Source organism: Hakea prostrata, chromosome 5, assembly GCF_041222555.1.
Source record: "Hakea prostrata isolate BN-2017 chromosome 5, UWA_Hpros_2, whole genome shotgun sequence".
NCBI lineage: Eukaryota > Viridiplantae > Streptophyta > Magnoliopsida > Proteales > Proteaceae > Hakea > Hakea prostrata.
The window spans coordinates 54,483,570-54,497,935 of NC_142604.1; the positions used below are offsets into that span (position 1 = coordinate 54,483,570).

At 35.9% G+C, this 14,366-nt stretch overlaps 3 protein-coding genes across 3 annotated transcripts; all 3 read right to left on the minus strand.

Annotated features, from left to right (window-relative positions):
* Positions 1–1,095: 1,095 nt before the first annotated feature.
* Positions 1,096–3,425, minus strand: LOC149016584 (uncharacterized). Its single transcript, XM_089154687.1, has one exon. The coding sequence runs from the start codon at positions 3,032–3,034 to the stop codon at positions 1,175–1,177; it is 1,860 nt and encodes a 619-aa protein (XP_089010813.1). The 5' UTR covers positions 3,035–3,425; the 3' UTR covers positions 1,096–1,174.
* Positions 3,426–3,591: 166 nt separating this feature from the next.
* On the minus strand, positions 3,592–6,245 carry LOC149016585 (disease resistance protein L6-like). The gene is made up of 4 exons (XM_089154686.1): positions 5,657–6,245; positions 3,938–5,030; positions 3,734–3,804; positions 3,592–3,629 (listed from the first exon to the last, which is right to left on the minus strand). The coding sequence occupies exons 1-4, from the start codon at positions 6,145–6,147 to the stop codon at positions 3,614–3,616; spliced, it is 1,671 nt and encodes a 556-aa protein (XP_089010812.1). The 5' UTR covers positions 6,148–6,245; the 3' UTR covers positions 3,592–3,613.
* Positions 6,246–12,144: 5,899 nt separating this feature from the next.
* LOC149016586 (salicylic acid-binding protein 2-like) lies at positions 12,145–13,397 on the minus strand. Its single transcript, XM_089156447.1, has 3 exons — positions 12,906–13,397; positions 12,701–12,820; positions 12,145–12,605 (listed from the first exon to the last, which is right to left on the minus strand). Exons 1-3 carry the CDS (start codon positions 13,386–13,388, stop codon positions 12,249–12,251), a joined length of 960 nt encoding a protein of 319 aa, XP_089012573.1. The 5' UTR covers positions 13,389–13,397; the 3' UTR covers positions 12,145–12,248.
* Positions 13,398–14,366: the final 969 nt, after the last annotated feature.

The window sequence follows — 14,366 nt, forward strand, 5'->3', positions numbered from 1 at the left end:
ATCTAATTTAAGTTTTGGCAAGGAAGTCATCCATCCTTAGTCCAAATGGATTAGAGAGTGCAAGTCATGTAACATAAATGTCTTAAGCGAGGTTAATTGACAATTTCCAATTAGGAATTTCGCAAGACTCCAGCACCCCCATCAAATCTAAAGTGACCAAGGACAAGAGAAAACCAATTTCAATACGGAGATCCACCAAACTCCTGCACTTGCTCAAATCTAACGTGACCAAGAACGTGAAAGAGCTAATTTTATTAAAGAGACCCACCACTTGCTCAAATATAATGTGACCAAGAACGTGAGAGGGCCAATTTTAGTTAAGAGACCCACCAAACTCATGCACCAACACAAATTGAAAGTGATCAAAGACATAAGAGAACCAACTTCAATAGGGAAACCCACCAGACTCATGCATTAACTTAAATTTAAAATGACCAATAAAGTGAGAGAAGCAATTTCAATAGGGAGATCTTACACCAACTCAAATTAAAGTGACCAAAAACGTGAAAAAACCAATTTCAATAAGGAGACCCACTAGACTAGTGCACTCAATCAAATCAAAAGTGACAAATGACATGAGAGAAACAATTTCAATAAGAAACCTACCAATCTTGTGCACACACTCATATTTGAAATGATTCAAGTGACCAAGGAAATTAGAGAACCAATTTCATTAGGAAGACCCACCAGACTCGTGCATTCACTCAAATTTAAATTGACCAAAGACTTGAGAGAACCAATTTCAGTAGGGATATCCACCAGGCTCGTGCACCTTCTCAAATATAAAGTAACCAATGACGTGAGAGAACCAATTTCACTAGGGAGACCCACTAGACTCGTACATCGACTCAAATCTAAAGTGACCAAGGACGTGAGAGAACCAATTTCAGTAGGGAGACCCACCAGACTTGTGCACCCACTCAAATCTAAAGTGACCAAAGACGTGAGAGAACCAATTTCAATAGGGAGACCCACCAAACTCCTGCACCGACTCAAATCTAAAGTGACCAAGGACGTGATAGAACCAATTTCAGTAGGGAGACCCACCAGACTCTTAGACCCACTTAATTTTAAAGTGACCAATGACGTGAGAGAACCGATTTCGGTAGGGAGACCCACCAGACTCCTGCACCCACTCAAATCTAAAGTGACTAAGGATGTGAGAGAACCAATTTCAATAGGGTAGATCCACTAGATTCTTGCACCCACTCAAATATAAAGTGACCAAGGACATGAGAGAACCAATTTTAGTAGGGAGACCCACTAGACTCATGCACCCACTCAAATATAAAGTGACCAAGGATGTCAAAGAACCAATTTCAGTAGGCAGACCCACCAAACTCGTACACCTGCTCAAATTTAAAGTGACCAATGACGTAAGAGAACCAATTTCAGTAGGGAGACCCACCAGACTCGTGCATCCACTCAAATCTAAAGTGACCAAGGAAGTTAGAAAACCGAGTTCGGTAGGGAGACCCATAAGACTCGTGCACCCACTCAAATATAAAGTGACCAAGGATGTCAAAGAACCAATTTCAATAGGGAGACCCACCAAACCCGTACACCTGCTCAAATCTAAAGTGACCAATGACGTGAAAGAACCAATTTCAATAGGGAGACCCACCAGACTCGTGCACCCACTCAAATCTAAAGTGACCAAGGACGTGAGAGAACCGACTTCGGTAGGGAGACCCACCAAACTCGTGCACCCACTCAAATCTAAAGTGACCATAGAAGTAAGAGAACCAATTTCAGTAGGAAGACTCACCAGACTCGTACAATCTCTCAAATACAAAGTAACCAAGGACGTGAGAAAACCAATTTCAGTAGAGAGACCCACCAGACTCCTACACCCACTCAATTTTAAAGTGACCAAGGACGTGAGAGAACCAATTTTAATAGGGAGACCCACCAGACTCCTGCACCCACTCAAATATAAAGTGACCAAGGACGTCAAACAACCAATTTCAGTAGGGAGACCCACTAGAATCCTGCACCCACTCAAATCTAAAGTGACCAAGGACGTGAGAGAACTAAATTCAGTAGGGAGACCCATCAGACTCCTACACCCACTCAAATCTAAAGTGACCAGGGACGTCAAAGAACCAATTTTAGTAGGGAAACCCACCAGACTCCTGCACCCACTCAAATATAAAGTGACCAAGGACGTCAGAGAACCAATTTCAGTAGGGAGACTAACCAGACTCTTGCACCGACTCAAATATAAAGTTGCCAAAGACGTGAGAGAACCAATTTCAGTAGGGAGATCCACCAGACTCGTGCATCCACTCAAATCTAAGGTAACCAAGGATATGAGAGAACCAATTTCAGTAGGGAGACCCACCAGACTCCTGCACCCACTCAAATATAAAGTGACCAAGGACGTGAGAGAACCAATTTCTGTAGGGAGACTCACCAAGCTCCTGCACCCACTCAAATCTAAAGTTACCAAGGACGTGAGAGAACCAATTTTAGTAGGGAGACCCATTAGACTCGTGCACCCACTCAAATATAAAGTGACCAAAGACGTGAAAGAACCAATTTCTGTAGGGAGACCAACCAGACTCGTGCACCCACTCAAATATAAAGTGACCAAGGACGTGAGAGAACCAATTTCAATAGGAAGATCTACCAAACTCTTGGACCCACTCAATTTTAAAGTTACCAAGGACGTGAGAGCTCCAATTTCAGTAGGGAGACCCACCAGAGTAGTACACCTGCTCAAATCTAAAGTGACCAATGACGTGAGAAAACCAATTTCAATAGGGAGATCCACCAAACTAGTGCACCCACTCAAATCTAAAGTGACTAAGGACGTTATAGAACCAATTTCAGTAGGGAGACCCACCAGACTTGTGCACGAACACAAATCTAAAGTGACCAAAGACGTGAGAGAACCAATTTCAGTAGGAAAACCCACCAGACTCGTACAATCTCTCAAATCTAAAGTGACCAAGGATGTGAGAAAACCAATTTCAGCAGGAAGACCCACTAGACTTGTGCACCCACTCAAATCTAAAGTGATCAAGGACATGAGAGAACCAATTTCAGTAGGGAGACCCACCAGATTTCGTGACCTATTCAATTTTAAAGTGGCCAAGGACGTAAGAGAACCAATCTCAGTAGGGAGACCCGTTAGACTCCTACACCAACTCAAATGTAAAGTGACCAAGGATGTGAGAGAACCAATTTCAGTAGGGAGACCCACCAGACTCGTGCACCGACTCAAATGTAAAGTGACCAAGGACGTGAGAAAACTAATAGAAGTGTCAATCCCAACCAAATTAGTACAAGCATAAAAACTTACTAACTCCAAAAGTCGATTTTTTGAGAGCTCAGGAGCACTACGTAGTTGTTTACACGACTCAAGTTTTAGGACTTTCAGATTTACTGCCTCCTGCAAAATAATTGTAAGAAAATTATGAGATTTGTTTTCTAAAATGTGTTAAAAAAATTTACAAATAAAAAATAAGACAGAAATTAGTCTTCCAAACCTTGATATGGTTCCAACCCTTCCAATTTTCCGTGATCTCACTATATGATAAGATCAAGGACAACCAGTTTTTCTGGACAAAACTTGGTTAGTGCATATTGTTCAGGGCATCCTTTCCAACTAAGCCATCTCAATTCTGAAAAAGAATTGGTGCAATTATCAGAAATTTGTGCATGATCTAGTTGGAGCAATCTTGGTCCAATCATTGCATCAAGTCTCGAACTCAACGAGCATCCACACCTTGATTCACTCTTGGAGTCAAAATTGCTTTTCTTGAAGTCAATGGTAAGTCCTGAACATTTAATTTTTCCCTACAAAATATATATCTTTAATCAAATGTCAAAATAAAAAAATAAAAAACTTTTAATATCCCAAGAAAAATAAGACCAAATATGAAATTCACAAAGTTGACACAAAGTAACAATATACGCATCCAATACTTACCTTCTGTTTGAAAAGTACATCCAAAACTTCCTCTTCAGACCAAATTCGACTACGTTTCTCTGGTTTTTTATTCTCTTGACGAACAATATCCCTTCCAAGATCCCGAAGCATATCGTGCATCCTTAGCTCATTGTCTTCAGTAATTGTTATCAAAGACTTTGCACAAAGAACATCAAGACCCACTTCAGGGTAAAATTCACACCCTTCCCATATGTGACAAACAATATCTTTCTTCAACCCAATGAAGAAACAAGCAATATCTAGAAACATTTCTTGTTCTGCATCCTCTAAGCCATTATAACTTATTTTCAGACTTTTCATAACATCGTTATTGGGAACTTTCTGTAACTTCTTTAACATGCTTTCCCAATATGCTTTTGGCCTTGCAAATAAAGATGAACCTATAACTCTAAGAGCCAAAGGAAGTCCTCTAGTAGTTTTTATAATTTCTTTAGAAATAGCCAAATAATCTTGTTGAAGCTGATTCCTTTTAAATGCATAATGGCTAAAAAGTTCAAGAGAATCATCTAAATTCATTAATTCAGGCTTATAAATCTCATGTTCTTTCAAAGTAGTTAAAATGGCCCTGTTTCTGGTCGTGATAATAATCTTGCTTCCAACGCCAAACCATTCACCACCCCCAACCAAAGACTCCACTTGATTATTTTGATCCACATCATCAAGAACAACAAGAATTCTCTTTCCGTTTAATCTTTGTTGGATTACATTGATCCCATTATTCTCATCAACAACATCTAGGCTTTCACCCTTTAAAATGGATTTCATAAGTTTATTTTGTAGATAAACAATCCCAAATTTTTCATCATCCTGTCGAACATTTTCAACAAATGCATATCCATCAAATCTATTAAGAACTTCTTCGCATATAGCCCTAGAAATGGTTGTCTTTCCAATGCCACCAAATCCACAAATCCCTACAATTTTTGTAACCTTACGTTCAATATCTAATAGCTCCAACATTTTCTTTTTATGGCTTTCAATTCCAACCAGCTCGTGAGAAACAAGTTTGGGTCTCTTGTTCAGTGTTGTCAAAACTTCTTTAACAACTTCTCTTAAATACTTCCCCTCATACCTGTTTAATTAATTCAAAAAAGGAAGAAAAAAAATCATAATGACGCACAAAAGATTCAAAAGAAATATTGAATATGAAAAAAAAACCCATAGGTGAATTATTTGAATTGAAGAAGGACAAAAGCACAACAATGGATGCATGCAGAAATGAAATTCCAATAAAAAATGCATGAGGGACACAAGCACAACAATGGATGAATGCAGAAATGAAATTCCAATAAAAAATAAAATCCATGAGGGACACAAGCACAACAATGGATGCATGCAGAAATGAAATTCCAATAAAAAATGCATGAGGGACACAAGCACAACAATGGATGAATGCAGAAATGAAATTCCAATAAAAAATGGAATGTAAACATACCACATTTCTTAGTGCTGCAAGCAGTAGCGATAAAGCTTATAATCTAACCAGAAAAAGAGAGATTTAATTTAAGATCAGATGAGTCAATTATTGTCCTTACCAAGTAAGTCCCCTTAGTTCTAGCAAGATTCATTGATCCATTGGTAAGGAGAAGAATTAACTCTCTTAATTTTGAAATCGTAGTTCAAATTTATTAATTATGACTTTACAATTAATGGAGAAACATAACATTAATTGAAATGAAAGGAAACTGTTGAACTTACGTTTCTTCTGTGAAATGCCATCCTTTTAACCCTCCGATCTCTTTTTGGACTTGTTGCCATTTTTGCACTATTGTCGGGTCAAAGCTTTGTAGATGTTTTTCGTTAAAAGCCTTCGCATAGCTAGCGGTCTGACGTCGTACATCCCTTGGTTCAACTTTGTAGAAAATGGGAAATACAATCTGCTTCCCTATTCTTCTGCATTCATATATCTCGTTCAGCTCGTTGAGGCACCATTTACTAGATCCGTAACTCTTTGAAAATATAGGAATTGAGATTATTGACTGCTGGATTGTAGCACGTAGTCTAGATCCAATCTCTTCTCCCTTCTCAAGTTCTTCATCATCCCTGAAAGTTCGAATTCCAGCATCCACCAAAGTATGGTATAAATGGTCAGCAAAACTTCTACGAACATCTTTTCCGTGAAAACTCAAGAACACATCATATGTCGAACCATAAGAGGAGGCCTGTTGCTGATGATGAGTCGTAGCCATGCTATGAAATTGATTGCTTGTTTCAAATGTCAAACAAACTGAAAGAAGATGAAAAAGATAGGAAGAGGACAATCAAAAGTGGTGATTTTGTGGAACACGATCTTTGAGAATATAATGGATGGACGAGTTGGAAAGAAAAAAAGAAAATAAAACTGCTGATAACGAAGCATTGAAAAGCACATGCATGGGCGGAGCTTCCAAGGAAGAGGGGTTGACAAGACCAAATGCTGCACATGGGCGGGAGCTTCCCCAGGAACCATGGGCCCAAGTTTCTCTTCCTATTTCTCTTTTTTTTATTTTTTATTTTATTTATTGAACGAAGACAAGGGCAGGCTTTGGTGGTCATATTTTTAATTTAAATTTTATATCTTTTAATACCTGGACATGATCGTTGGATTCAGAGTTATATATTTTTAATTTGAATTTTATATTTATTAGTACCTGAGCATGGCCGTTGGATTCAGAATTGTACATTTTTAATTTTCAAATTTATATTTATTAATACCTGGGCATGGCCGTTGGATTCAGAGTTGTATATTTTTATTTGAAATTTGTATTTATTAATACCTGGGCATGGCCGTTGGATTCAAAATTGTACATTTTATATTTGAATTTTATAATATTTATTAATATCTGGGCATGACCATTGGATTCGGAGTTTACATTTTTAATTTAAATTTTATATTTATTAATACCTGGGCATGGCTATTAGATTCGGAGTTTACATTTTTAATTTATTAATATCTAGGCATGGCCATTGGATTGAAAAATGTACAATTTTAATGAGAAGTTTATATTTATTAATACCTAGACATGACCGTTGGATTCAGAGTTGTACATTTTTAATTTGAATTTTATATTTATTAGTTCTACTTAAAAAAAAACACTGTGAATAACAAACTAAAAAATTAAGTTCAACCTATAACACTCTCCATAAACACTGTTTATTATAGGGATATTTTTGAAAATAAATAGTGATTTAACGTTAAAGAGTAAGGTATTTAAGTACAAAAGTGATAAACCCGGAGGAAAAAAAGGAAAGACCAAGACAAACCCTCCAAAAAAACAAAAAGAAATAAACCGGGAAAAAGAAAGAAATAAAAAATACCGACCAGACGGAGACAAAAAAAAAAAGACAAAAACAAAAAAAAAGGGTATCTGGCAGGGTGATAAAGAATTAAGGGAATTTTGATATTTAATAATCAAACATGACCGTTGGAGTCAGAGTTGTACATTTTAATTGAATTCAATTTTTAATTCTATATTTAGAATTAGGTTCAACCTATAACACTCTTTATAGACACTGTTTATTATACGAATATTTTTTAAAATAAACAGATTTAATGCATCAACAAAACTAAATTTCAAATATAAAATAAAGGCATATAAGACCTAATTTTGGGCAGGCAACAACCATTTAATACCCGAGAAATGGGAATAGTATAAATGGTGAATGAATTATGACAATATGACCTAGGTTGGTTGTTTAATAAGGTCTCAGTAGTATGCTGTTTAGCACATCCACTACCAATTAGATAGAAAATTTCACTTGTACTTAGTCACGATCTCCTTTCCCATCTCCTCCATTAGAGGCTTTTGTTTTTTTCTGTTTTCCTCGAGAACAACCTTTGTTATTTCTTCTGAAGCAAACAAGTCAGTGATCTCTTCATTATGTATTTCCAAGATTTCTCCTTTTTGAAGAAGTATGCTTAAAGCTTTCGATAGTATTTGAAGGATGAAAGTTGGGCAATTGAGAGAAAAAAGAGAGGCACTCAAAGTTCTCTTTGTTTTGATTAGCAATGAGAGAGAGGGGAGGAGGTTGAATTATTGGCAGAAACAAATTATTTGTTTTTTTCACTCAAATTCTATTAAAATGTACCATATACAAACCATCTTAGTGGCAATACAAAATATATATGCCTTTGTGTTTACTAATTTGTATACAAATTAAAAAGAAAAAGAGTTTACTAAGTGAGATAAAGTTCGATGAACATGGATCATTTGGGACAAGAGAACTTATAAGAGAGACAGATAAGATGTATTTTTCTTTTGGAGAGCGTTGTTTGATTTGTGAGAAAAGTATTCATACGAAAGAAAAAAAGAATTCAAAACTAAGGGGGAGAGAATTAAGCAAGTTAAAAAGTTCTAGCGGGTAGGAAAGCCATTATATTAGAGTATAATCACACACAGAGAAAAGTAAAAATTTCAACTTAAGAGGACTCTGTTGGATCCGAGAAGAAACCCATAAATGAATTTATTCAAGCAGGTGATAATTAATTTGAAAAATTCAAAGAATGGACAAAGGCTTGTAATTACTTTGGACTAGTGTCTCATAGCAGTTACTTACCTGAAGGATATATTGCATTCTTGACCACCTTCTCATCAGTTCCCATTCCCTCACTGCTTGATCCTCCGGTTTGTTAACTTCCTTCTCACCAGATCCTTTGTATGCAATTTCATTGCTGCATTTCCTCCACGAATCCTTTGTATTATGAACTGAGAATTTTCCTGTCAACACCCAGTTGTTGGAACTGAAACTAAAACTATTGAAAGAAACAAAGGTTGGAAGATCAACTTTGATGTTTTGAAGTGAATTTCTCTCGTAAAAGGTTGTGATTGCGAAACAGTAATAGCAGCAAACTTGCTAGTATGCTGTAAGCCTGTAACTCTGGAAGTCTAATGAGACTTACCTTATCGGGTTGAAGGTGAAAGAGTTGTCGAGACTGCAAAAATGACAGCAATCATGACAAAGGTCTGTGACAGTGTCTCATTTTTTTCATAATAACAAGCCAAAAGACTATTTTCAAAACAAAAAAAAAAAAAAATCAACCGGTTAAACAGGAAGGAAAACAGAACAAGTAAAATCGCATTTCTTGTCGCAACAAACTAATTCAACAATGGAACCAGAAAATTCGAACAAATGTCTTTATAGCGAAGAATAAAACATACGTGATTATCCAAATTCTTGCGGTTGCCTACAAACGGGTCGGATTGGTGTCAACAGTAATGTTGATCTCCATAATAGTAGTGTAGATTGACAGGTCGGTTTGCAGGAGGCGAGGATCTAGGGTTTTTTTGATGTGCATGGATTTTGCAAAGCAACGTTTGTATGCTTTCCCATTATAATTGTTAGGTGATATAGGCTAAAGTGTAGCTGGAGGGACGTGTGAATAGGTTAGGTGAACGATTTTAAATATTCATGGACAGATTTGTTAAATTAAATCTGAACCATCCAATAAAATTCTTATTTTTCCTACCATTATTTATATGTTAGTTAAGTTTAACCTAATATCACCAGTTGTCAATGTAATTCTTCTATAGGTTCAACACTTTCTTCTTCTTCTTCTTCATGGTTTCTTCTCTAATATAGTTCTTCTATAGGTTCAACACAATTGATTTTTTGGAGAGACTTCGAGGAAAAAGGCTGGATTTTGTGGAAGATTCATTGAACGTCGTATTTATTTATTTATTCACTCAAGACAACAAGAAAAATATGGGAATCAAAGGGTTAAAACTTGATGAAGGCGGAAGAAATTTAGAGCCGATGGAGATCTTGGAAGACAAAAATTTCATTTATTTATTCTTTTTTTCTTCAAGACGATAGCAAAAGAATTACTGCAATCAAAGGGTTCAAACTTGATGAAGGCAGATGAAAGAAATTTTAGAACCATGGAGATGGAGAGGGAACAGAGGAAGAAGAAATTTAACCGTGATGAAATCGTCGTTTTAATTATATTTATTTATTCCTTTTTTCTTTTTGAAAATTTAATTGGTGATAGGAGGTTATCTCAATTAACCTATAAATAATAGGAGAAATAATAGGAATTTTATTGGAGGACTCAGATTTAGTCAACAAGTCTAACGGTAGAAATTTATAGTCGTTCAGTTAACATATTCACACGTCCATTCAGCTACCTCCTTCCCATATTTTAAAAGATATGTACATTTTTAAAAGGTTTTTTTGCAGCTTGGAAGGGTTAGAGTGTTTTTAAAGTTGTAACTACTAAAACAATTATGGGGAATTTTGGTCCTACGAATGAATATTTCAAAACTTTGAGGACGGACTTTATATATTATTGTGATAATAGAATGTGATTTTAAAGTTTATTGTTTGAAAACATGAAATACCTCTACCTTTTGATTGGACGAATATTTTGGAGGGGTTTGGTATAGGGGATGGAAAGTATGAATAGTGAATGGGCTGAATGTATTTTATGTTGAAAGGTTGTATTCTCCAACAGGAGGCTATGTTGCTCAGAGGATAGGATATTTTGATTGAGTTCTTGAGAAATGCTTTGTTTTGAAAGAGTTTGTTTCATCTTAAGGGGTATATTGCTTTGCAGAAAAGGACATTGTGGTCCAATAGAAGATCATCCATAGTTAACTTGAGGTTATACATTTAAAAGTAATAAAATATGATAGTATGATATGATATGATAGATTTTCAATGTTTTTCTTTAAATGCTAAATTTATGTATAATTACATAGGAAGAAAAACATTTTGTAACAGAAAAAAATAATGCAACATGGAATAAAAAAAGAAGAATGAAATTTTAGGGTTTCAAAATAGAAAATTATGTTTTTATATAAAAAAGACAAGAATGCCTATCTTTTCAAGAGAAACATTTGTTTTTGTGGTGTTTCTCAAAGTGGGCTCAAAGTTATGCCAAAGTATTGATTCATTTCAAAAATAGAGGAAAGAAACACAAGACACAAACATACATGATTTTGATTGTTTCGATTCCAAATATAAATATAAATAAAAATATTAAAAAAACACAAGAAACAAGAACGTTCCATACAACTGCTAAGCCAACAAGGACCAAGTGTGGATCCTCTACTCATAAGGCACAATTTGTTTGAAGAAGTGGGGTGAAAAAATAAACATGTGGGACACATGTGTAGTGGGATAAGGGAAGTAAAAAGGAAATTAAATGAAATAATTTTATGAAAAAGTTTCAAATGTGAATTCCACTATTGTTGTTTCTCTCATTTTTCCACAAAGTCTCACTTATTTAGTGGGACTTTGAAAATGAATGTGGTTGAAAAAATAACCAGCCACATCACTGAAATAATCACTGAAATAAGGAAGTTTGTCTACCCACTTTCCCGCCCCCTTTAAATCAAGCAAGTCATACTTTTTGGGATTCTATTGCAAATTTTATTTTTTATTTTTTTACACATCTTCTTTCCTACCAAGCTCACTTCATATTCATTAAACAAATTGTGTTTAATGGTAGAGATTTGTGCTCTTCTCGTACTTATTCATCATACATTAGAAGAGAGACCTATATCTTAGTTCTATAAAATGAATCAAAGGTGAGATCTCAATAAGAATATGTGTGGCAAAAGATACAAAAGAAGCACAAAACCGTATCTAAACTTACAAGACATTCCTACTACATAAAGTAAGAATCTTTAAGTCATTTTTCCCCAAAAGACAAAGATAGTTTTCATCTCTTCACTATGACTTGGGCTTTGTAATGTGACAAATTCTTAATATAAAGTTGCAACCACATCTGAAAAAAGGGTTCTTTTCTCCCTCTTGGAAAGGAAAACTTCACTTTTTTCGCTATTTCAGTTTTCATAAAGTGGTAATGATTCGTTTTCTTCCTATCAATCTGTCCTATTATTTACGTATTGGTTTGGATTTATATCATCTAATCATATCCAAGCAGTTCTACCAAAAAAAATTTCTTTGGCCAAGCAAAGATGTCTCTAAGTGTCTTCAGATAAATTTCACATTATTGGATAATTTAAAATCTAAACTCTGGTTTAATTCTACATCCTTATTGCTGTAGAAGACGTAAATCTGATTATTGAGAGATGGTGTTTTTTCTTTTTTCTCAGGTTAATGGCAGTTTTTTCTTCTTCTTTTTTCCCCTAATGAGAGAATGTTTACAGGAGCATCACCATTAAAGAAAAATTTCAAGAGCAAGTGATAATTTGGCAAGTTCTTACTTGTCTGCGGAGCATACCACAACCAGTAGCTTTTATTATTTATATATACGTACTAGAGAATATAGCACACCCAACACAAAAAAAACAGAAACAGCAGATCAAAGTACATAATACTGAACCGGGCTTATAGACCGGCTGGTTCAAACCCACCAGGCACCACGCAAGATTGAATTTGATTTGGGTTTCATGTCAACTCCACCGGCCAGAGTTGTAGCTGCACCGGAATATTTTCTAGCAAAATGCATGATATCAGCAGATAACTCCAAGGGCTTCGATAGCATGACTTCATGACCAGATCTTTTTATTACCTTCATCCCCTTCACTGGGAACCTTCTGATCATTTCGAATTGATATTTAGTAGGAATTGCTAAATCATTTCTTGCGACAATGTAGAACCGATCAACTGAACCATAATTCTTCTCTGTGAGTTGTATTTTAGCCATTTCATTCGTAAAGAATGATCCTGGCCTTTTCTGGGTATGCATTAAGGCGATGTCCTTGCAACCATAAACACAACAAACATGTCAAACCAATATGCCATTAAGGAGAAGATGCACTTACAGAAAGAAAAGAGAAAGAGAGAGATAGAGACCTCAGGAGGGCACATTTGGTAGAGCTTTGAACCTAAGAAGTCATCACCAAAGAAATACCAAGTATTGTCCCCACTAGTCACGATACAAGTGTCAAGCCAATCTTGTTGGTACTTAGATCCCTGAAGAGATTTTTAGACATTAAAATACAAAAAAGAGAAAAATGTTCATAAGAGAAAGATCAAAGAGGGAAGAGATTAGGGTTACCTGTTCGATGGCATAGGTCATGGGGTGTGAAGTATCAGGCATGTAAGCAGCAACAAAGACAGCAGCAATTATCTTTTTAGGGTATGTCTCCATAGCAACAGCTATATTGTATCCACCTGCACTGTGACCCACAAGGAAAACTTTGTGGTCTATGCATTCCATAAGATCAAGCAATGGTTTTGAGTAATCTGTAAATGTAACATTTTCTATTGAATCCATAGCCATGGTGACTGAAGGTCCAAGTTGGACTGTAGTCACTTTATAGCCTGCAGCTTCTAAAACGGGTTTCACCTTATACCAATACCATTGTCCTTGGCCTGCACCATGGACAAGAACAATATGACCCAGCAACCCTATTGGCTCTGATGGGCATGGAGGCTTTGGGTTGAAGTTGCATGTTGGTTGCCCATTAGCAGCCAAGAGCTGCAACGACACCACCACCACCGCCAACAGAGCCATTTCACTCTTACTGAAACTACCCATCTCTCTCTCTCTTCTGCACTTACTCTATCTCTCTTCTTCTCTTGTAGCTTTTACCTCCCTTGTCCTCTATTTATAGAGATTTATGAGAATGTTGAAGCATTTAATTGTCATGACAGTGGTCGAGCATGCATAGGTGCCACGCCAAAAATGAGTGCTCAAAGTGTACCCCTCAAAAAAGAGAAAAAAAAAGAAAAAGAAAAAAAAAGGTCGTGTTTCATGTTTGATTTGTATTAGTTGATTGTGTCAATAACCATGCAAATCCATTGAAATTAATCAATTTTGTAGTCGGGTTACGGTGTAAATTAGATTCAAATCAAAATCGGATTCATTTCCAACCAATCAAACATGAATGATTTTGATATTTTAAGACAATCCCACTGCCACTACTTGAAAATGACCAACCGTCAAAGCAGCTTTTTCTTAACCAAAAAGAAATTAATGAATAAAGCAGCTCACGGGAAGCACCTGGGCATGCGCGAAATAGGAAAGTTGCCCTTTTCTTCTTCTTCATCTTTTCTTTTCTTTCTTTCTTTTTCTTTCTTTTTTTTTTTCGTTAAAATGAAATATAAAAAAAGTTGCAGTTGGTAATAAAGAAAGATAATAATATCTTTGGGAAAGGTCAATGCCTCCCCTTAAGAGGTTAGAGTTCAAATCCTCTTGAGGTCACAGTAAAACTACACCTTATATTTAAATTATATATATAATAGCTATCCTCCTATGGAGTCAATAATGCGTATAAACTGACCTGAACAAACCTCTGTTCCCAAAAAAGAAAACTTATACCTCTTCTCAGTTAGCTCTAAATTTACCTGTACCAACCCTAATCTTCTTCATCCATCTCTTATCTCATTAGCTAGCAGCAAGACTCAAACCTCTCCTCCTTGACCGTATCTCACCTTTCCAAGGTGCTTTGTTCATGTTAGACAGATTATTGATAATATTATGTTGCCCATGAGGTTTCTCACTTTATGTCAAAGA